The sequence below is a fragment of the Passer montanus genome, unplaced genomic scaffold (genome assembly GCF_014805655.1).
Source record: "Passer montanus isolate IOZ18808 unplaced genomic scaffold, ASM1480565v1 scaffold1, whole genome shotgun sequence".
Lineage (NCBI taxonomy): Eukaryota > Metazoa > Chordata > Aves > Passeriformes > Passeridae > Passer > Passer montanus.
The window spans coordinates 15,431,085-15,456,062 of record NW_024356504.1 but is presented as its reverse complement, the minus strand read 5'-3'; the positions used below and the strand labels follow the sequence as shown (position 1 = coordinate 15,456,062).

At 38.7% G+C, this 24,978-nt stretch overlaps 1 protein-coding gene across 1 annotated transcript in view; it reads left to right on the top strand.

Annotated features, from left to right (window-relative positions):
• The window catches only part of CNTNAP5 (contactin associated protein family member 5), a 193,689-nt gene that overhangs the window by 135,095 nt on the left and 33,616 nt on the right, over nt 1–24,978 (top strand). The window contains exons 13-18 of the mRNA XM_039701582.1: nt 4,925–5,081; nt 13,783–13,910; nt 14,093–14,263; nt 16,332–16,550; nt 22,037–22,276; nt 23,594–23,818. Coding sequence (XP_039557516.1) covers nt 4,925–5,081; nt 13,783–13,910; nt 14,093–14,263; nt 16,332–16,550; nt 22,037–22,276; nt 23,594–23,818 — 1,140 coding nt within the window. The remainder of the gene's footprint in view (nt 1–4,924; nt 5,082–13,782; nt 13,911–14,092; nt 14,264–16,331; nt 16,551–22,036; nt 22,277–23,593; nt 23,819–24,978) is intronic.

Sequence of the window (24,978 nt, the reverse complement as noted above, 5' to 3'; positions counted from 1 at the left end):
TCTGATTTGGCATCTGAATTCAGTTACTTAGGTTGAAATTGCCTCATAGGTGTGTGTATATATGCAGGCATATGTATGAAAAAAATCTGCTAACTGCTTGTTTCACATATTGTTCAATGTATCAGGTGAACCATTTGCAGGATTTGATATTGTTGAGGTGATTAGTGCAAACAGATATTTAATGGTTTTGAGTGAATTTTCAAAGAATTGGCTTTGATTGCTCTCTGCAATTCTACAATCAGCATTTTCCTAATTTTCACTACCTCTTGATATGTGAACCTTTCCTTTTAAGAGCAAAACAGCATAGATGTAAATTAATTTACATTTTTATTAGTAAAATTTATAGATGCAAGATTTTACTAATTCAGTTCTGCTTAGCTTGGTTTGAATTTGGAGGACAAAATGAACATGAAGATTGTCAGGACAATGATGTTGGAGTACAATATGCTTTCAGTGTTTCAAAGGACAAATGTAAATAAATTGACCTTAAGTGTGGTGAAAAAGACCTTTAACTGACCTGTTTTAATAACTTGGGTACCCCAAAAAACCTTGACTGTCTTAGGGGTAACTGCTGTGTCAGACTTTGGGTTTATACAGCACAGGAGTTTAACACAGGATCCAATTTATCTTGCTGTGTTTCCATAATTAGCCTGTGTTTGTTGCCATAGCAAGAACAAACTGACAAATCATACAGACAAATCTGACAAATATTTAAAATACAATACTTCTAAAAATGCATGGCTTTGTTTTAACTCATGCTATATAAACATAAAAGTCAGTACTAAGACTTTCTGCCCATATAAAGGCAAACTGAGTCCACAGAAGCTGCTTGGAATTTATACACACAATGATTCATATAATGTGTATAAATGCTGTTGGAATAAGCTGCTTCTGCCACTCCTTCCGCTTCTGAGTGCCTGTGCAAATAATTTTTGAGAAAAAATGCAATTTAAAACATAAGCAAACCTAAACCTTTGAAAATAACTTGTATTTCAACAAATGTCATTGCCTCCTAATATGAAAATGAGACAACTGCCAGTATGAGGGAGATTTAAGAGAGTTTCTTTTAAGCTGGTGGGAGAGGGACACCAACTACGTATTCAGCCATTCTTGTCCCTGGAAGAGGCAGACATGCAATGCAGGTGAATTTGATCTCAAGCTGCATCTCCTAAGGATCACTGGAATCCAGTTCCACGTGTCTGTTATGCTCCCCATAGTCCTCAGCCTCTGTGCTGGTGAAGAACACAGTCAGTGCCAGCCTTGCTGCTGCTGAGGCAGGTTCCATACAGGGAGCTAGCAATGAGCAGCTGAGTTAAACACACTGGTGGAGCAGATATGGGAAATCTGCTGGAGAACTGACAGCAGGGAGGAGCCTGACCCTCCCTGCCTTGCTGGATGGACACAAACTGAGTTCTTGTTCATGTACTGCAGTATTGTGTATGTCAGGGTTTCCAGAGTCTTGGCTCTTTGGATGCACACATCCAAATAGAGAATCCACAGAAGATTATACCCCTTATACCCCTTCATTTTGTAAGATCTGTGCCAGCTGTACCTTCTATAGTCTCTGCCTGACTGCACAAAGGAGTACTTGGTTTGATGTGAAATTTGGTCTGCCTGCTCAGTTCTTTTATATTATTTTATAATTCATCGTAAATATATCTTATCATCATTATATTGTTCGTATTGCTATATTATGCTTATATTTATTATAATAGTATATTAAATTATGGTAAAAAACAGCTGTGTAAATATCAGAGCTGTTTCTAGAGGCTTCCATACAATGACATTACTGTCATTGTGTCCACTACAGGAAATGCAACCCAAAAATTGCCTTTTTTGAAGTTTTTGTTATCAAAATTGAAATCTTCCTAAGGCAGTTTAAGCAGTGCAGAAGAAAATCACTGGGAAGAAACGCGTCACTGTTCCACCATTGGTAAATTTGTTCATTTGGCACTTGCTTGTTTTGCTTCATTTGGGATATTTTTTCACACATATTCTCCTTCAAAACCATTGCATGGAGTTCAAAGACAACATTAAATTTTTTTTCTTACAGAGGATTTTTTTCCCATTATAAATTTAAAAACGCATTGAAAAGAATACTTTTAATCGTGCAGTAGGCTTTTGACAATGTTTTTTACTAAATGATGCGTTGCTAGGAGCAGTGTAAGCATATAATGAAGAATTAGTAGCACTTCTTATTAGTGGACTTTTTAGCTTAGCAATATTAAAGTAGAATTCTACCGATATATGTTACCATAAGGTGATGGGGTAATTTTAAATCCTTGCTTAATGTCATTGATTTGGTCTGTGGCTTCACCAGAGAAGGGAAATTAATTCATTTTGAGGTGCTGGGGAATTGATAATGCTTTGAAAAAATTTTAGTACCATGATTACAGAAGTGAAGATTCTGCAACAAATCTACAGACTTAGAAGAAATAATTTTAATCAACACAAGCTGGCCAAACTCAATCTCAGTGCAAGACATCCTCCAGCTCTGCCAAGGTATTATGATGTAAACTTTCTGGAAAGAACTCAGATTGACTGGCATTGTTTGTGAAGTATTGCTTTACTTCAACATTACAGGTATATGACATACAATATAAGTTTCAGAATTCCTTAACTCTGCAGGTGTTGATGAAGTACTGCAGATTTGGAAGAGCTTTGCTGAAAAGCTCTGATTTCTCATGCGTTAGAAACTAAACGTGGAAAACAGTTTTGAAGAATCAGGGCATAATTTTCCTTAATACTACAATTGATTTCTAGGGGACTAGTTACTGAAAAAAAATCAACTTGTCTTGGGTAAAGGTGGCAGAACTCTGCCTAATAAATAGAATTTTGGAAAATACACTGTTTTTTTATAGCCTGTTCCCTTGACGATCTGAGATTGTTTCTTACAATGTTGACTGCTCTATTTTTTAGCGCTGTATTTAATTCAGTTGTAAATGACTCAAACTGTGGTGCTTCTACCACTTCCCCAGTCTGTACCATAAATCTGAATATGCATGTGTTTGCTTGGTATTGCTCAATGAAACAAATAACAACAGGTCTGAAAAAGACGTCAGGAAATTACTTATTCTTAATATGCACGAAGGATTGCTTATTTCACTGTTATGTTTAAGTATATAATGGCTTCCACCAAAGGAAACTGACACAGATTGTGTTTGATTAATGAACACCATTATTTGCTGTTGGCCTGAAGAATTTATCTTTATCTAAATATTTTTTTTCCAGAATTGGCACTTTTAAAATTAGATTAAGCACTTCTGTATATCTATTTCTACTCCTAGACAAATCACCCTTTTATTCAATTAACATTACTATTCCAAGCTTTACTGAGTAATTTCCCAATAATATAGTATAGAACTGTTTCACTGGCTGCAGCAATGAACTTCTGCAAGAAAATCAGCTGAATAGAAAAGAAAGAAAATATAAATGTGTTGACAATAATATGAGGCCTAAAATGAATGTGTACATTTTTGTAAGATGAATCCTTAGATGTACTTGGATTGTGTTTTTCTAATGAGTACCTCTGGGTATTGGTCAAATTCATCATGTGTTAATTGTTGGTATCATGAGAATGGAGTTGCTCTTCCTATTTTTATTTTCCTTTTTTTATGAATTTACAGTTCAGCAGTCTAAGCTTAGAAGAAAAATAAATATGAATTAATTTTGCCAAGTGATTCTAAAACTCATTTTAATTAGTCTCCTACATTCTACAGTTAACCTTGATTGCATTTCATAATTCAGATTTTCTTGCCTTGTGTAATGAGAAATACTCCCTACTAGTAATGTTAGAAAAGCAGAAGAATAAATTGATGCATCTTTCTTCATTAGCCATACAGTTTATTTTTCCAAGCTCCTTTGATCAAAAAATCTTGATATGTCAGTTTTGTTAAATTTTGCCATCTACCTGTACGTATAACTGATTACATTTCTTGATTTAAGGATTAAGGAGTCAATGAAAAAGTTAGCTGAGCTGGAAGACAAAGTCAGTCTTAGAAAATGTTCATCTGTGAATTTCATTACATCAGATTCTGCTTACTCTATCTGACTATTAATACTTAATGCTTGATGCATAATGGATTCTGAAATGTGAACAAAAAAACTGTCTCGGTTTATATAAATGCATAAATCTTAAAGCTCCTGTAGGTAGAAAATAGCTTCACAGAGATAAATTGATTCCCAAGCAGAGAAATATTTTTTCCCACTTACATCCTACCTGTTTTAATATCTTATCAAACTTTACATTTGCAAATTCCACCCATGGACAACACATTAAAATTCCTAATCTTGCTCCCTGAGAAACCAATAGAAATTTTAGTCTTAGTTTTGAGAGGAACTGTGCTAAGTTCATAGTAATATATCAGTTAGTGTGTTATTTCTGTAGATTTTTGTTCTTTATATCTGACTCCTAAGGTAAGAAATCTGGTCAAAGGCTAAAGGCTCCTGCAAAACCAGTTGACGCTACAGAGGTCCTTGTCCAATACTGTGTGGCACAGTACAATCTGTGTGGTGTGAGTTGTGGCAGGAGAATTGTTTTCAGTCTCATTCAGTGATCAAATCTGCTCCCGTTGTCACACAAAAACCACTGGCACACAGCTGGTGCAGGTGCTGATGTTGGCTTCACCATTCCAAATTCTTTGCAGCAGAAAGGTGCCAAGGTTCTTGAGAGTAACTGGCACGTGAGCCCTAATGGGATTACAACAGAACCATTGCTTTCTCAACGTGTATTCCATAAAATGGAACTTGGGGCAAAGGTTGTGGTTGGTTGCTTTGCAGTTTGCACCTTTTCTTTGAGTATTGTCTAATATGTCCTCCTCCATTCCCTTTTGCATTCTCAGAAGAATCTAGTTTGCTTATCAAGTTCTCTTTCTCTCTCTTTTTCTCTTTTCTCTTCCCCCCCCCTTTTTTCCCTTTCATCCAGATGGAATGCCATTTGCTTGGTGGGTTGGCCGTGCCAATGAAAAGCACCTTTACTGGGGAGGATCTCTTCCGGGCATTCAGCAGTGTGCCTGTGGATTGGAAGAAAGTTGTCTGGATATGAGATATTTTTGCAACTGTGACGCAGATAGAGAAGAATGGTAATAATTTTAACATGTGTGTAGCAGTGTCTGTGTGAAGAGTCAGGGATAGGTGGCAAAAAGGCTTAAATCTTTCCTGCTTCACAGTTCAGAAAGCTTGAATGGCTTGAGTACAGTCTGATAAGAATGAAAATGAAACTAGAATTTGGACTTCTGATTTCACCTTAAATTCTTATATTGAGCAAAGTCATCTGGCTGAAGCAGGTTTCTGGGATAGGTGGTCTTCAAAAAAATGTTTTTTGTTGAATGCCAAATCAGGTAATTTTATTTGCTTAAAAGTTTGGTTCAAGTGGAGCATTGCATGAATAAAAGCTCTATGAGCTTGTTTTATAGGTGTACATCAGAGCAGAAAATTGAGGCTTTGACAGCAAAATTCAGATACAGCTAAACAAGAAATATGTACTACTAAACAATCTCATATTTTTCTTATGAAACAGTATAATGTGCCTTAATCTTCTGTTACACTGGATCTCAAACTTTTTAAGGTCAATAGGAAGAGCTGTTTGCTTCTATAGGTTTTGGTTCAGTCTCCATAGGAAGTTTTAGAGTCACAGCATGAAAATCCAAAGCTTTCCTTGGGTTCTGACCTTTGTTGTTCTCTGATGCTGCATGAATCTGGGAAGGCCACCTCACAATCTTCTGTTATTCTCTGTACTTTCAGAGACACTCCAGCCACCAAGAGCTAGTTGGTGAACTTTCCAAATGTGTTTCAGGGGACTGAAATGCCAGATGAGTGTTATTGGAAGTACAGTTTGAAACACTGAGCATACATGTGAAAATTCTGCTCACTCAGTCTCCCTTCTACACTATTCATTCTTAGGATATGCTGTCCTTTATCTGAAAAAAAGATATTTTAACCTTGAGTAGTTCAGAAATTATGAATAATGGAAGTAGACAAGAAATGTCTTGCTGTCTTAGGATGCTGTGTTTGAAACACTGTCTGAATTAGCCCTGTGAAACCTTCACTTAAAATGAGCAGAAAGGAATGGTAAGGGGTCCTAAAACATTAAAAAAGTCAGAAATTACTTGTCACTGTAAGTGTTGGGCTTTTTTGGTTGCTTGATTTCTAGATCATTTGCTTGGACCCATTGAATCCCTGGGGTCACTATTCACTTCCAAAAACAATAGCTATAAGGAGATTTCTTCAGGAAGATGTTTATGTAACTATTGGCTTATGAATGTAATTTGTATTGAATAGCCTGGCTGTGCATGTTAATCTGTCTTTTCTTTAATGTTTGGTTATCAGATGTGCTTTTCACGAGGTTTGCACGTGAGCATCACGAGCATCTGTTTTTGCTGGTGCTTGGCTGTTGTCATAATCCACGTTCCATTTTTCACTGCTCAAGCAGAGCAGGGTGTTATGCTGGCAGACACTGGGGTTGCAGTTTTAGACTGCAGGGCACTGCACCACTAGGTCTTACAAACCAATGCAAGGTGAATGCTAAATGCAGTTTTATAATATTTCAGCTGAGTCTCCTCAGGAAATGAGACCTAAACAAGTTATGCTGTGATTGTTTATCTCCATTTCCCCCCACACACCCCCAATGGTTTTGAATAAGCAGGCACATTTCAAACATCTTGGACAGAGAAGAAGAAATCTCAAAAGTATTACAAATTACACATTCTATGAAAATTTATGCCAGGCTGAGGGGAAAAAGCCAATTAATGCCCACAAGAAGGAAGTTAAGGAAGCATACACTTTTATTAGATTTTGGAACACCCTCATGGGAGAAAGATGTTGGAAATCATGCATCGTTAGCTTGGCAGCTCAGAGCCCTACTTGTTTCTCCTAATTTCATGATAATAACAGAATATGCTTACAAGTTACCTCCACTAAACTGCCTACTGTTTGTTGGTTTGGGGATTCAGTTGCTTAGGTTTTTAATCCATGAGAAAATTTTACTTTGGTAGTATTCTAAGCTGAAGGTTGGCTTTATAAAAGCTAAAAAATCCCTGACCTTTATGAAGGGTTTCTAAACATAAGAAATTTCATGCCTCTTGAAGATTGCTTTTGTGTTTCCCTGCTAGAACACTGACCCCCTGATATATAACGAGCATTCGAATCTGAAACCTGCTGAGATCTGAACTGTGACTTTAACCTGCTATACATTATAGTGGAAGGAGCAAGACAGCAGTAGATGCATTTATTTGCCTCAGCATGAAATAAAATGGGTGCCGCAGAGTGGAAAACCAGAAAATCATTTTTGCTCCTTTTAGATAAATCATGCTGTTCCAAGGTAGGAACTCTCCAGAACAGCTGAAGCATCCTCCTGAAGAGGAGACAGTCCTTGGATTTTGCTTTGATTTGTTTTCCCTAGACTAAATCATGACTGCGGAAGAAGCTACTAATTTCTCAGAGCAACAAAAGAAATTATAAACAATGGAAAGCAGACCTGACAAAATCCTGTGCCAGGTACAGCAGTATGGCAGCAACACAATATGCACTTCCAGGCATGCTGACTTGTAAATGATACCTGAGCAGACACCTGAGCCAGCTGCTATTTTGGGCTCTTACTTGACATCAAGTTAGTCTCCTGGCCAGATGAATAGGCATCTATAATTAAGCATTCTAGATCGGGAAGGCTTCTATGTTTTTCACCTTCTTTTTTATTAAAGTGTTGTACTGATAAGTATCTTTTTCCATTTGGCTCATCATGCTTCCAAACGCCACAGTAGGATGACAGTGAAATCTGGCACTTCAGAATAGTGGAGCATCTTCAGGGTGTTGTCTGGAGAATAGGAGATCTCTGATGTGGAAGCAGAGGTACCTACAACTGCACCCCTTTTGTTGACCCAAGCAAGGGATCTGAAAAAGTATAAGATATGCCTTAGCTGTGTGCTGCCAAAAAAAGAGAAAGACTCCTGACTGCTGAAAGCACTTGGTAGTGGGTGGAAACATTCATAAAAATCCAGTGGCTTCAAGCTGAAGCTAAAGGTAGTTCAGAGAATGTTCATTCTTTTTTTCTGCCTTTCTGTCTTTCTCTTCCCCCACAGTGACAATAGTTAAAGTTGGGACAAGCTCTGTGTAGATGAGACACATTAGTGATTGCCTTTCAAAATAGACACCCTGTTTCAAACAAAAATGCATTCTTGATTGGGGAAATATGTCGAACTGACCTAAAGAATAAAGCATTACTGAAATACTGACAGGATAGTGTTATCATGAGATCTTTTGGATCTTCAAATACTTCTCCCAGGTTGTCTTTCATCTCAAGTAAAATTCTCTTGCCTTGGCAGTTAAGGTCTTACTCCTCACCAAACCTTGCATTTAAGTGGGGAGGAAACTCTTTCATGCTGAGGTGAGGCACAAGACTGTCCTGAAGTCCTTTTGCTACTTTGGTCTCTCTATCTGGAATCCATTTTCCATTTCAAATGCAGACCCTTGACTGAAGCCAGTAATCAAACCGAACCTTGTTGATGGCATTCACCTGGAAACCTTGTGAATTTGGAGAATTTTGCAGCTTTTTGTTTTGTATACAAAGAGAGGTAGCTTTGGAACTCATTTTGTACAAAAAGCTCAGACATCTCACCAAAGTGTGGTGGATGGTGTTGCTTCCAACAATTAGCTGATTTGCCATCTTTTATTTTTATTCTTCAGTCTTATTATTCAAACTGGAGGAGTATCCTCCTCTTTTATCTTCCAGAACAGTTTTCTGGGGAACAGCTGGGGAACTAAATCTTTGAGTCTTGCCATTTCCAAAGTAACATGCATTTGCCTCTGTATCGTGGCTTTGGGGCACTAGAAGAATAAGGAAAACCACAGGACCTGATAAGAAGGGGAACAAAATAGAGGGTGGATATTACTATTGTCAGACCCACTTTGTCTCCCAGATGTATAATGAGTACATTGGGCTTTGTTTGAGGAGGGGCAAAGCCAAATGGAAGTGAATGAAGCCCTGCTTGGATAAGCTTTATTTGTGCTAAGCTATGCCAGAGCCAGGGTGATAGAACTGGAAGGGCAGAGAAACCCTGACGAGCACAGATCTGACAGGTTTTGTTTGCTCAAGCACTATCCCACACTGAATTCATTCCCTGAGAAGCAGTGCAGGCAACTTCAGAGAGCCTGTGAGCTCATAAATAACCCCTGCCAGAGGTGACCTGGCCTGTACAGAGTTGTCTTGGATTTCTGCCTCATGACTACATTTGTCAACAACTGGGAAGAGCTGCCTGCAGAGAGCTAACTGTAGCAGGTCCCTGAGGTGTTGAGAATCAGTTCATTACACTAATTACCAAACTCTGTATCTCTAATTCAGCCAAATATAGGCAGTGCATCTTGCCTTCAACTGTTAGGTATGTCCCCTTGTGCTGGCGTTTTTTTAGTTTATTGTGAATGTACATTATTTTACCCAGTAAAGCATTTTTGATATGGCTCATGGGTAAGATAGCAATTAAAATGTATTCTTTTGGATTATCAATGATATGTCCTGCACAGGCCTCAAAATTTTTCCTGATGGAAGCCTATATCACAGGCCCATTCCTTATGAGTTTCCTTGCCATCTGCTGATGACAGTATTCTTTTCCCCAAATGTATGGTATTCCTTAAAATCTGTACTGAATATCTGAGCTACTGTGGCTGAGATCCCACCAGAGTTTCCATTAATGTGCAAGGGAAAAACATACCAATAGGGGATCATATGAGAATAAATTATATTTAATAGCACCACTGTTCTACCATCTGTTACAAAAAATATGGAAATGGCTACCTAGAGATTAGCAATTTATGATGGCTCACACTGTTAGAACACCATTGAGCAAGGGTTTCTTGAGCACGTTTTTAGTAGTAGTGAGGAAGAAGAAAAATAGTTTCATAATGTTACCATCCAAATAGTTATTTGTCATTTACATGTGAGACTGCCTTTACTACACTTTGAAAGACCCAGCTGCTGCACTATCACCTTTAATAGCAAATTATTTTCACCTTTTTTAAGTTGGTCCATACATAGAGCATTTGTTTGATGTGTGACTTGGCTCATAGCTTATTGAGAAAGACTTTTGGGTAGGTGTAGACATTAATCTTCAGACATGGATAAACAAATTACATCCATCTGTATTTAATACCCACAAACAAAAAAATTTCAGTGGTTTAATTTAGAGGGCATTAGTGGATTTGTTTGATTTAGGTTTTGCTTGTGGAAAGGACAAATCGACACTATCATTTATGCAAAGAGCTCAGAAAAACATCTGTTTGTTGAGTGTTGTTTCCACCCTCAAAACATTCACATTTTCAGTTGGGTTTGTGCCAAATCAAGTGCCAAGTCCAGTAAGCAGGAGGTCGACTTCTGAAGTTATTAATTTATTCATACCATTTTCTGTGAGCAGAGGACTCCTTTCAGGAAAGTGATAAAACCAGCCTTGATTTTTGTGAAATCAGGACTTAACTTACAAGGGGTGTGCTTGGTGGAGGTAGCCACAGAGTGCAATGTGAAATGCACTAAGGAGAAAAAAAGTATTGGCTAACCTGAGAAGCAGCTGTGGAAAAGCAAATATAATCTGGTTTCAAGTGTATGAAGTGCTAAATTAAAATACATATAAGTGAAAAGGAGCTCTGGGAACAAATGCAAAAATAATTAATGTAACAAGGTTTAATTTTTGTTTAAAAGACAAAATCATGTATTTGCACATCAGAGTGCAGATGCTTTTTATCAGAAAATAGAAATTTTATCTGAAAAGTGTAGTACATGAAAAGTGATCCCCAAGCCCCCTTCAGGCAAAATTTCAAATGTTTTGTCCAAACCCTGGTATATTTGTATTTTGTAGTGCCACAGCAGTGCCTCCAGGAAGTTATTGTGCAGGTACACGAAGCTCTTTTGCTCCTCTCTCAGGAATAATACATTGTATTTGAGAGGCTGCCATGGTGTAGCACATAGGGAAGAGGAATTGTGGTGCTTTGTGAGAAATGGAGTCTGAAATAAGTTCAATTTACAGAATACAAGGAATTTGAAACACTCACAGTGTCTTCCACTCTCTTTTCTTCTTTTCTTAGCTGAAATCACTTAGGTGTTGATCTTTCACCAAAAACTTGATTTCATACTATGAAATAATAATAATTAACTGCAACAATAGATATGTTATTCCTCACACTGACATGTTCTCTGAAGGACAGAATGTTTTTCTGATAGGTTTTATTTCGGTGTCTGCTTGTGTGAAAATACATATCATTATATGAGGGGTTTTTCCATGTGTGAGAAAACAAAATGCATAAAATGTGCTTTTTGAGTTTGAAGAGAAGCTTGATTGAGTTTTCAAGGCATTAACAAAGAAGTGAGGATTTTTATTAATTCTAGAATATATTTCTCTCTCACACTTGAGCTATGCTACTAAAGTTCACTCTGACACTGGCATATAAGTAGTAAAAATTCAGTCGTAAAATTTGATATAAAAGAACTTCATGCAGTACAGCGGAATATCTAATAAGCAATGCAGTTTTCAGAGATGTGGAATAGATATCTTTAAAATGTCACCATTTCATGGTTTTTTGTAGATATTTTGAGTGCTAGCTGTAGAAAGATACTGATTTTTATTTTAATGCTGATCACAGCTAGTAAAAAGACTGCACCATTTTTAAAATTTAAATAAATTTGCAGGAACCCTCCCTAAATATTTTTTCAATTTTTGAAAAATTTTATTTTAAAAAAGAAAACAGCACCTTAGTTACTCATGTGTATATTGAATATTTCATGTCCCATTACTATGCATCTTTCTGCCTTTTTTTTATTCATTCTGCCTACTCTTCTTCCTCCCTCACTGTAATATCTTATTTAATTATCTTCCTAAGAAATACTTAAATAATTTAGCTTTTGTCACAGTAGTTTCATAATCCGTTAAGAGTATTTATGCTAACTTTCAGGTATTGATACAATAAGCTATGAGTGTGATACTGAAGAGATTTAGGGACCATGTACCTTTGATTCATAGATTATAGTTTTCCTTCTGAGTCTGCACTGAAAGCCTCACTCTGCCTCATGCCTGGGAATTTCATCTTGCTGCACTTTGTCTGTAATTATTTGCATGTCAGACACCCACTGGAGCAAGAAGAAAACGTTAGCGTCGGAGAGGATACCTCTCCTTTTCCCTTTGGCATTATGAGACAATTAACTATGCTGCATGCAATTATAAGCAATGAAAAATAAATGCAATGTGTGCAGCCTTTATGAAAAAGATCAAAATGCTCCTATTTTTGTCTAACATTAATCAGACTAGAGCACTTAGCCAAGCAAACATTTGAGGTTGTGTGTCAGAGCACAGCTGCAGTGTTTGTCCTGATTATTATTTCTTTGCTAGAAGTCTGTGTCTGTTCCTGTATCTGGAACTACACTGAGAAGTTGGCATTACAAGGAAGATATGGGCAGGTCTGGGATCCTGCCTGGAATGTCAGACTCTGACAGTGTCATCACTGAAACAGTGATACCTGTTTCCTGAGGCATTGTGTCACACCTGCCTGGAAGAGCAGTGGGTATAAATTTAGGCTTACTGGCATTCTGGATGCATTGCCATCCCCATGTGCAGGATGTAGTCTTTCACCTATGAGCAGACAGGTGAGTTGAGTCCAGACCCTGCTGGGATGTGCAGAGGTAGAGATCCTTTCCCCAAAACTACTGAGATTTGGTTCCATGAAGGATGCTCTGCCACACTTACGTGCCCAGATGTACAACAAACCTTAACCTTGACAAAATCACTGTGGAGATTCATAGCACTCATCTATTATCAATTGATAGAGAGACACCTCAGAAGGGCAGTTCTGCTCTGGCATGGTCAGGGTTGGTGTCTGGGGGACTCAGCTGGGTTCATGAAGTGCAGTGGGATGAATGCACATCTGTGTACCCTGCCAGAGCCAAAGCCACTCAGTCGGCTTAAGGACCTACCACGAAATATCACACGGCATTTTGAGGACAACTTTTTGTCCAGCTGACTCAGAATAAAAACAGAGAAATTATCCTTTAAGAATCAAACTTCCTTTTCCTTACTAGCAGCCATGAGTAAGTTAGTCACAGCTAAGAACAAGCCCAGCTAACCAAACATGAGAAGTTCGACAATGCAGTAAATCTGCCTTGAGTATTTCACTTGCTGAACCAAAATGTCCCCAGTGTACAGTGCAGAGGCTCCATTCAGTACAAACGGCCAATTCAGCTGTTTTTGCAGTGTGCAGGGTCAGTTGTGTCCCAGCCATCTAGAAGTTGGATCAGTAATTGTCTGGCTTCCCCTTGCTAACAGTGGGCTGGATCAGGCATCACCTATCCTCTTCCTGCTCGGGTAAAGCATAAAGCCAGCATAAAACATCCTTATCTGTCTCCAGCTGACTTTACAGAAATGCAGACTTGGACTTAGACCTGATCCACAGCAAATACATCCTGCTGAGGAAACCCCGTAGAGCCCAGTTTACATTAATGCCCATTAGTCAGCATGGCAGAGCTCTTCCTCAGCTTCACAGTAGTTCTGCACAGCTGAAGCAGGTTTACAGTCCATCCCAGCCAGTGTCGTGTTTCTAAATGGTGTCTTCAGTGGTCAGTATTACATGAGAACATAGAGCATACATGGGAACACATTGATCTTAAACAGTGTGTACTTGTCATAATTCTTCCAGGTAATTATGCAAAAGCTCTTTAAGTAAGCATCTTTTAAAGATTCTCTTGCATGAGGAATGCTGGGGGCGGGGTTTGTCTGTGGTTAATCTGTCTCTTTCTGTTTGTGTATTAAAATCCAGGACAAATGATACTGGCCTCCTTGCTTTCAAAGACCATTTGCCTGTAACTCAGATTGTGATCACTGACACAAACAGATCAAATTCTGAGGCTGCTTGGAAAATCGGTCCTTTGCGTTGCTATGGAGACAGTGAGTACTAGCTCTTCTCAATTTCCATAGGTACAGAATGTCCCTTTTTTCTTGTTGTTGTTGTTGTTGTTGTATTTTTTATAAAAAAACCCTATTTCTCTGCTAAAAGGTGGCTTTCTACATGCAGTCTGCAGCTGCTGTCCTGTGCCAATTAACTATAGAGAAGGGGGTTGTGTTTGCAGGGCAGTTCTGGAATGCTGCTTCCTTCAACACCGAGGCCTCCTACCTGCACTTCCCCACGCTGCACGCCGAGGTCAGCGTGGACATCTCCTTCTTCTTCAAAACCACCGCCGTGTCTGGGGTATTCTTGGAAAACCTTGGGATTAAAGACTTCATACGAATTGAAATAAGCTGTAAGTTTCACTGCTCAGAAATATTGAGTGGTTTTGCCCAATTTGACAGATGCAGAGAACTGGGAAGGACATATTTTCTGCCATTTTTAGATGGCTGGAAGTGCTTGGAGATGATAAGATGGAAACATAAAGACTCTTTTATCGAGACTTACCTACCTCTCCTGTCAGAGTTTCCGTGTATAGACTTGATCATTACACTTAATCTTATTATGGCTAGATTTATCTTTCTTAAACAAGAGTATGAATTTATTTTTTCAACACTGCCATTTCTTTTTTTTTGCTCTTTAGAGAAAAAACTACTGGTACCTATAGGCTGTTTCTAGTTGAAAGTTGAAAAATTTAATGCAACCATTCTGATGGTTACTTTTATTTCCATGTCAGTAACATACCCAGTCTGATGTAGCCCTAGTGTTTCAAAGGAACAGTGTGTATGGTACAGCTGCGAGGTGAGAGTTTATGAAGGACAAGACACTAATGCAATACAAGTTAGTCACAGTTGTAATGGATCTTGAATACTTCAAAATCTATTAAGTGAGTGCAGTGTAACTGCTACTCAGTGTATAAGGAAAATGGCAGGGAATTTAATTAGTGAGATTTTGCCTCACTCCTGTTGTATGACTTCAAATATTTATTAGTGACAAAAGAGTACGGCGGCCTTGACATGAAATATGACACGTGTATTCCAAATTCTGTCAAGCTGAGGGAAAACAAACTGAGTGCTATGCATTTGATAATATGCTTATAATAACCCAAAAATAAAATTTAATAAAGCAGGGCCCCAAGGCCCTTTGATTCATTAAACCAGTGGTAAATGTCATGGTGGATTATCACAAGGTAATGAGGTGTGATTTACTGTTAATTGCACATCAAGGTCCAATTTTGTTGCACTTCAGGGTAGTGCATTTTATTCTCAGGGATACAGAAGTAAAAATGGCATCAAATATAACAAGTACTGTTAACTAAGAGGATTGTTCAGTGAAAGCTTCTGGATGTGTTTACATCTGTACTCCTAGAGAAATGAGTTATTTAAAAGTTTGGGAAAAAATCTTTTAGACTTAGGCTTCTCATCAGTAGTTTGTTGTTGTGCTTCCTGCTACCAGATGGAATTTGCAGCCTAAAGGCCTTGTATCAAGGAAGCTCCATGGAGCAGGTGCTTCAAAGGGAAACAACTTTTTAGCAGAAGCAGGGGCTCGGAATAGATCTTTGTCTATCCCTCTGGAGCATTTCCTGTCTTAGCTATCTAAGAAGAGCTTCCAAAACCAGACCTATCCAATTTTTTGGGCTTGAAATAACAAGACTTTTAGGAATTTTTAGTCTAAAACCTTCTTGTTGTGTGACGTGTGGACCTGGTTCTTGGCCTTTTTGGTGCATTTACCATTTTAGGAAGAGGAAAATGATCAGTAGCAAATGTTAAAAAGTTCTGGCCCCTTTCAGGCTTCCAGCAGAGCAAGGCGGACTCCTTTATGTGGCTTTTGTTTTTCAACTATTGCCGTGTTTCCAGGAGCTTTATTATTTCTAGATGTGTGTTACATATACAGCTTTAGTTTAGGATCACCTATTGAGTAGTTTTGCCCACAAATTTTTTTGTGCATCTTGGGTCAGAATTAGGCAAACAAATGCTTGTAGGCTTCTCTTGTACCACATGCAGCCACGTTACACAATGGTTAATTACCTGTGTTTTGAAAGATCTAGTTGGAAAGATCTTCATCCTTGCTCCCATCTTAGCATTATTTGTACACAATCTTCTGGGACCATTGTGTGACTTTTGTGCAGCATTTAGCACTTTTTCTTCAAAAAGAAATGTGCCATTTCTAGATCACTGTGATTTTTATAGCAAAAAAAGATGGGTACCCACAACCAAGCCTAATCAAAGCAGAGATCAAGCAGTGAGGCTGCAGGCTTAAATTTATGTATCAGCTGCTGTGTGGGAGATGGGAGGTAAATGATCCTGTACTATTTGCTGACATAAAAGTTAATGATCCCTATATTTATGTAAGATTTCTTGATGTCAAAACCATGATTTAATCCAGACCTTCACTTCCTCTTCACATCTGTTTATCTGTTGCAGCCCCCAAGGAGATCACCTTCTCCATAGATGTCGGGAATGGCCCCACAGAAGCCACTGTGCAGTCTCCCACAGCGCTGAATGACAACCAGTGGCACCACGTCCGGGCAGAGAGGAACCTGAAGCAAACCTCTCTGCAGGTGGACAACCTCCCCAAGAAGGTCCTGGAGGCCCCTGCTGAGGGACACTTCCGCCTGCAGCTCAACAGCCAGTTATTTGTAGGTAGGGACAATCCAAGGGTTCCTGCAGATAACAGTATTTCATATAATTTCATATAATTTGGTGATGAATGCTCTTCTCTCACCATTGAGCTTGCATGTGGTGGCTTGATTTTGCTTTATCTTCTACTCCTTCATAGGCAACATGAATAACATGAATAACAGCTCTTTGCACTCAAAGGACAAACCATAGTTTAGCCATGCTATACTTAATGGGTTTTTTGGGGTCAAATTCCTAAAATGTATTTATTGCCAAAGAGTTAATAACCTTCCTTCTTATGCAGCACCGGCTGTGTAAAATGCTGTAAAAAAATGTGACCTCTCTCTTTAGGCACATTGTAAAAGTCAGAAATTTTTCATATAATTTTCCGGGGCAAAGCCTGAAGACAGTATGATCTTTCAATTCTATTCCTTTAAGCATGCCTACCAAAACCCTTATTTGGCTAGAGAGTCCATGAGTGAGAGAAGCATGAGCACAGTCAAAGCAAATACAGGTATTTTATCTGAAAGTGATTTTTCAAAGAAAAAAAGAAAATTAAAAGAGGAAAGAAAAATCCCTGCCTATATTTTATTTACTTATCGCCCTCACACAAAAAACCTGGACTGGGACTAGTTTGTATTTGATAATATGATAATGGCTTACAAAGGGAATTATCTCTTTTCTATATTCAAATGCTGTCTTTCTGAGTAATCTGCTCAATGATGAAGTGGGATGTTCTTATGGAGGGCCATTCAGGTAACTTCTGATTCCTTCCCTCAAATGGATTTTTTTACTTAGCTGAAATGCTGTAGCAAACCTCAATCTGTCAGTGCATTTTAATACAGTTTACTTTTGTATTCATACCCTTATACTTAAGTAGCTTTCGGGGTATTCATTGGAGCTTTTTATTGTATATGTGCAGTAATTACTGGGCTCTGAATGTAAAGAATTCATCTGTTAATAAATAGATATGGCTGCATCAGTGTCAGGAGTCCTTCCAACACAGCTGTTGATTTATACCTAAAATGATCTCTGTTAGACGCAGCTGGAGAGGAGAACACACAGAAAGGAGGCTTAAGACTGTCACAGTGCAAGGTTTCTGTTTTCTGGTATGAAGCATGCTGCTAATCACTTGTTTTTCAAATACTACATTGATCCTAAGAACGTGTTCTGTGGGAGGCCAGGCCTGGAGGCAGCAGGCTTGGGCTGCCAGACACCTTAGAATCATCAGAGAAATTTAGCCAACATACTGTTTGCAGTTAGGAAAATTAGATATTTTGTGACTGAATGGATTTTGTGATTTTTTTGGCTGTTTCTTTCTAAAGGACTAAATATGACGGGTTTATCATAGGCCATCTATTAGATATGTCATATATATCAACTGTTTACCATCTCACATCTGAAAAGCAGTATCTGCCTGTAAGCTTGTTCCTCAGCCTCAGCAAAATAAACCGGTCACCTGTGTGAATTTCATGGTGGTTTTAACATAACTGATGAATTGTGTCATGAAAATCTATGGTAGTTAAGGACCTCACCAGAGCAATGTGCCAACAGGAGCCCTTGTGGGCAAAGACAAACACAAAGCCCTGCACCTGCCACAGAACAGCATCAAGCTGTCCCCATCCCCCACAAGCTGGGGATTGAGTGGATGGGGAGCAGCTCTGCCAAAAAGGTCCCATTGGTTTTGGTGCAGAAATGAATTTGTACCTCATCTGAATGTAGCTATGCTTTAAGGAATAGGTTGGAACCTAGTCCCTGATACCAGCAGGGACTTCTGACTGATTGTAGTGAGTGTTTACAGAAAACTCTAGGATATAGGTATTTATTTCAGCCAGGAGGTGAAAAGTACTCACTGCGCAATAAATATGTTGCATTCTGTCGTCCATCCACACTTTTACTGAACCATGAACAAAAGGGACAGAAAAAAAAATTAGTTTGGGAGTGCTTTTTCAGGCCTTAACTCTGCCAGATTGAAGGCCAAAATTATCTGTGACTTGCTAAGTTTTCCTGAGAGCTGTCAGAAGAGTTGGAAACCTGGGTTGCCTCCTGATTCTGGCACTACTTCTCCCTGGGTGCTCCAGGGAAAGGTGGCAGAAGCCCAGCAATACACAGATGTGATATAGTTTGTCTCTACTGAAAGACTCATTTGAATCTTGTAATAAAAAGCTACTGATTTAATACCTCAGCCATGCAGAGAGAGTTTTAACCCATCTGAAAAATAAATGTATAAACACCATTGTAAAGACGAAAGAGAAAGAAGCAGCAGCACATAATATTGCTCCCTACTCCCCCTATAATCCACAACATATTTGTCTCTGCAGTATTCTGCATACTGACAGTGATTAAGGGGTTTCCAGCCCTTAATGACTGTGTCTGGCAGACTTTTGAGATAACTCTGTGTGTCTGTGAAGTGGAAGAGAAAAATGACTTTGCATTGCCCCTACACTCAAACAAGCTTGGGTTTAAAGCAGTTAGAAAGGAGTTAGAAAACCATTTCTCCCTTTCTTTTAGTAGGTCTGGGGTGCTAATTGCTCCAGCTGCATTATAATCCTGTCAGAGCATGGACATCCTTGCACCTGGCCAGATTTATTCTGTAAATTGGACAAAAGTACAGTAGAAGGAGTAAACCCCTACCAAATGTGCAGGCTAAGTGACATCAACTGCACCAAAGTGTCCAGTAACAAGCCAATCCTGAGAAATTAATTTGATGTGCAAAGCTTTGATCAGAAGTTTTTGTGCTGTTTGTTTGGTACATTTAGAAAATTATTAAAGCTAAATGTTTGTGTTCCTGATTTTGTCTTGGGAGGAATTGAGCAAGGAATGAATCCTTGGGTGAACCTCCTCTCTCTGTTGTAGACAGTCCAAAGGCAACATAACCCAGAAAAAGTCAACATCTGAGAAACTTTGTCTGGAGACAGAGAGAAGAAATGATAGGAAAAGAAGGAGTTTATTTACTGCTGTTAGTTTTGAAAGCATTTTAGACACCTTGGAATATTTTGGAGGCCAAGAGGAGAAATTAATGCCTGACTCTTTGTGTATCCTGTATGCTTTGTATGCTTAGAGACAAAAAAGTGTGACTTCAAGGTCTTCTGAGGAACACCATAACAAGTTCTCCTGCTCCTGATTATGATTCCTATACTTCTCTGCCCTTCCCTTTTCTTTGTATCAGTTACACAAATGCTCCTAATACTTATTTGCAGCCTCCCTAATCCAGTTTCTACTAACAAAAAGTCCTTTGTTTTCTTTAAAACAAATCCTCAACTCATTGCTAGAATGTTAATTGTTTAGCCAATTGTGTCACCAAGCTATGCTGTGAGTGCTCAGTTGTGAGCTTCTTGTCCTCTCCTCTCAGACTCTCCCTTCCTTTCCGAAGGGCTCCTCACAAAAATTCAGCTGCATAAACACCTTGCTGAAAACAGCTTGGGGCATTTGACTGTCACCTCTGCTGAGCAAAGTGCACCCTTAACCTCGGTGTTTATTGTCTTTAGGCTTATCCTAAAATATGTTTTCCTGAATAAAACATTTAGGTCTCATCCATTAAAGTCTGTAGTCCATCAGACTCCTATTAGAGTTGGAAGAATCTGCAAAGCCTAATTTGGGGAAGAGTTTTTTGTGTTTGTTTTCAGTTTTTCCTTTGCTTTTCAGAAATGTATGTGAAGATTAGATCTAGTCAATCGAAGAAAACTGTCCAAAATAAGCAATATATTTGTTTAATCAATGCTGTGTGGGTCTAGGATCACACAGCTGGTCTGTGTTAAGCTCTATACTCTCCAGAAAATAGAAGATGAGAAGAGTGAGAAACTTTACATGGCTTTCCAAAGTGCTTTAGAGAGCAGTAAGAATATGAGTAGTGCAATAAACATGACATCCATAGAACACTTAGCAATAGTTTTAACTCATGTTTTATATGGTACAGCTGGGATTGGTGTGTGTGCAGAAAAGAGGAAAGGGAACTCATTCATCCTTGTAATATTTGTGGTGGCCTTCAATGCAAAAGAAAACAGGGTAACCAGTAGCCTTAAAGGGAGAAATCTCATTTCTACTTACATAGACTTTACTGAAAAATCTCTATGGTATGTTTTGTTTTGGGTCAAAATCTCCAAGCAAAAGAATTGTGTGTGCAGTTCAGCAAATGCAGAAAGCCTGATTCTTGTCCTCAGAGGGCCTTTAAAGTAAATTAGCTAACATTTTCTCACCTGAAAACAATAGCTGGCTAAAGAGGAACTTGAAAATATTTATTTTTCTGAGAAAGGCATAATAAAATGTGTATGAAAGAGATGTGTCTCATGCATACTATCTAAAGTTCAATTACTTTAATTCACATCCAGTGAATTTCTGCTATTAGTGTTCCAGGAAGAAAAGTATGACAGAATGGTGTAGTAGAACACCAGACCTTTCCAGACTGTTACTGCATTCTCTTTAGTTTTCAGAAGTCTTGTTTTAATTAATTTATAGAATAAAAACAAATGCTCTTCTGCTGGGGCTTATCAAGTGATGTAATCTCTTAAGTCATACGCTATGAAAGAGAGCCAATTTCTGCAGAAGAATAATGACTTCTTTCATACTACTTTTGCAGGAGAATCACCAATAAAGCTAGCTTTTAAGAGTCTGCAAATGCTGATAACTCCTGAACCAGACTTAGATTTCCTAGCAGCAATCAAAACTGCAGTATCTTCAAAAGCAAAACATTGGCAACTGCAAAAAAAAAGCATATGATAAGAAAAATGGTTATATTTTCATAGAGAACTTCAACAATCATCATTATTATCATTCTCAGAGCTTACCTCTTATGGAAGAGTGCCTTCACTGTAACACTGTTAGCAGTTTCGTTTGACAGATATGGTGCTGGTTAGCTTGTAGAGACTGAACTGCACTCTTGCATACAGCTCTGGTCTCCAGGAAGAAATGCAATTATGTTTAACCATGTGCTAAAAAACACATCTGTGAACTGAGCTCCTGTTTCAGGCCTACAACAACCATTGGCATGCAACACATGGGGCTGGGCAGTCATGCATAAATGCAGACTGCAGTCATTTCCCTTCAGCCAGCAGGCCTGATGCTGAGCATGACTCATCCCTGCTATTGGGACTCATCAGCATGCGTAACTCTCCTGCTGGTGGGATTAGGGTGTTGTTTGTACTAAGGAAACAAATAAGAAAAAACAACAAAGCCCCAACATTTTTTGGTTTGGTTTTCTCATGTATTTGGTGATATGCAGACGTAAGATAAAGAAGCTAATCTTTCTCTTAAGTGAATTTGCAATTTCAATGCCAGACAGGGCAGCAGATAAGCCAAAAAAGAGAAGAATGACAAAAGGAAAATGTCATATACAGCTTTCTAGTTCTTTCATAAAAATAGAGAGATGCCTTTAGTTTCCAGGGCTGTCCACTTTATGCATTGATATATAGTATTTTTTTAAAATTTGTGATTTCGTATGTGTGCCTCAGGATTGAACATGGCTTTGATCACTGTCAGAGTCATCAATAAGTGCATTTTTCTCTCTTTCTCAGGGGGAACAGCTTCCAGACAGAAGGGCTTTTTGGGATGTATTCGATCTCTGCATTTAAATGGACAGAAACTTGACCTCGAGGAGAGGGCTAAAATGACACCTGGTGTAAAACCTGGATGCCCAGGACATTGCAGCAGTTATGGGAACCTGTGCCATAATGGAGGAAAATGTGTGGAAAAGTATAATGGTTACTTCTGTGACTGTACCAACTCAGCCTATGAAGGACCTTTCTGCAAGCAGGGTAAGCAGCAAGCTTTGGTCCCAGTTATTTGTGCAATAACTCTGAATGACAGCACCATTTCACTCATGTCAGCTTGGTGACCCCACATCTCAAGAGGTTCTATTATCAGCTGTCCCTTCAGTGTTCTTAAATGTTTATCTTAAGCAGGCTCCAACACCTCACTTTGTTGAGCTCTGTGTTGGCCTCAGAAATTAAAATTGTGTTAGTTGTATTAATATTTTACCACTGTATCCCACTATGATTCCTGTATTCCATTGCATGTAACTATTCCCAAACATTAGGAAATGGGGCTAAAATGCTTTTTAGCAGATGTTTGACCATGTCTGAATGTTTAGGTTCCTTGCTTTTTAAACCTCATCTTCCTTTGTTCACCTTAACAAATCCTTAAGGTTTTTCTTTACAAAGTTTTAAAGCATTGATGTGACAAAAAAGAGGTAGTCTTTTTATGTTTGGGTTTGGTTTTTTTTTCATTCCTGCGACAACCCATCCAAACGTTAAGAAATTTTTAAAATAAGCATGAAGCATTCAGGAGAAAACCGATTTGCATGGTTCAGTCTTTGGTGAATGTGTCCTCACTGAACCTTTCTGGTGACTTATAAGAGGTGCTGTCAACACCAGAAAAAAAGCAGGGCAAATATGGAACATCTAATTTAGAGAACATGCTTTTTGGAGCTAACAAAATCACTACTCAGTAACAGCAAGGTGCAGTGTGAATTTTTAATTACCATAGCTGTCCCCCTCCTCACAAATGCAATAGGTTTGCTAAGTGGGCTGCATCATCTGCTGTGCAAATTGGCTTAGTTGTTTAATGAAAACAGAAGTATGAGTTCTAAGGACCTGAAGATGCACAGGTAGATGTTTCTCTTTATTTGATGCTCCCAGAGACAGCTTCCCTTACTAGCTGTCTTTGGTCAGTGTGTTCCTTTCATAATTAATTTCTTTTAAAAGGAAACTGGAAAGAATAAATCTATTCTGGGGGCAAGACAGAGAATTTTGCCTTACATGTGACTGTCAGACGATGGTGAACAAAGCATTTATTTGGCTGACAGATATTTGCACTGTTCCATCTTGTGAAATTCTGATTCCAGCCCTGAAATAGTTGAGTTTATGTGTCCATACACTGTTTTTCTCTGTGCCAGACAAGCAATCTGCAAGGAAGGACACAGTTATACAGGTGAAGGAAGGGTGATGTCAGCTGGATCAAGGGTGTTTTTGCAGTGTTCTACTTCTGAGGCAGTCAGTTCTGGTCCATTCCCGCCTGGGAGATCTGAAAATGCAATAGCTGAAATAATTCCTTTGGTTTATATCTGCTTTCAGAGGTGTCTGCATTATTTGAAGCCGGCACTTCTGTTACCTATACTTTCCAAGAACCTTATCCTGTCACAAAGAATGCAAGCACCTCAAGCTCTGCCATTTATGTGGATGCTGTCGTGTCCAAGGAGAATATTGCATTCAGCTTTCTCACGGCACACTCTCCAAGCCTTCTGCTGTACATCAACACCTACTTTCATGAGTATTTGGCTGTGATTCTCTCCAAGAATGGTAAGTAGTCTTGATTTCCTACGCAAGGGAGACCAGTGTAACTCTGTGGAGTTTTTGAGGGGTTGGTTGGTTTGTTTGTTTATGGGTCTGTTTTGGGGGTTTTTTTTGTGAGGGAATAGTATAGAATTCTCCACTGATTTATATTCATTTCTGTGTCTTCAACTTTATCAACTTCATGGTGTTCAGTTCATGAAATGGCCATCACTCTTGTTTATGTCCCTTTATTTGGCATTCAGTGCTACACTTGCCTATTCAGTCTTTGAGTAATCATGTTGTTGGGGCTTAAAATGTGCTTTGACTTCCATTTGGCAAAGTTGTACAATAGTAATTCCTTGCTATTTATTCCACAGTGAGATCCATTAGGCCACCAAGATAAGGGAATGAGAAATACCATGTATGTGCAAGAGTGCTTGGTGCAGAAATACACTATAATTTTATCCATTGCATTTTGTCTTGGCACATGTATTGGTCCTCACTGGATTGTTTCAATGGAATAAAGCCATTTTGTGTAAATATTAAAGCCAGAATATGTCAAAGTTTTCTGGGGTAATTGACCAAAACATGAGGTGCAAATCCATTTCCTGTTTAAAGATACTTAATGTGGGTACTTTTTGAAAATGTGTAAAGATTTTAGGGGCATACACCTTTGTCTTCTCAGTAAAACTTGGGCTCCTGAGTCCTTGCAGTGCTTTCAGAAAACTCAATCCAGACAAACATCATCCTAGACAAGTGGGAAAATCTGAATTTTCCAAGAGTTACCAGGCACTGGAGGACTGGAAGTGATGAGTAAGCTTATTTGTGAGTCAGTAGCCTGTAGCAGAACAACAGAAAGTTGATGTAATGTGGCTGAATATGTAGATTTGACTGAATGACCCAGAGCACTCTGAAGCCTTGAAAATTCCAAAATAAGTAAGCTTTCAAGTACTGTCAAATAAAAATCGTTGAAGATTAAAAAAAAAAAAAAAAAAAGGCTTTATTCTAGATATGGAGTTGGCAGTAGTTTCTCTCTTGGTTATGTCATGTGGCCAGCATTGAGGCTGGCATGGACAGTGGACTGGCACCCTAATCCCTGGGAGAGGCAACTGGAATAGTAACTGCCTGAACAGATCTATTCCAAGTGAAGCTTTGGCAGGGAGGTGGGACTACTGAGGTGACCCTAA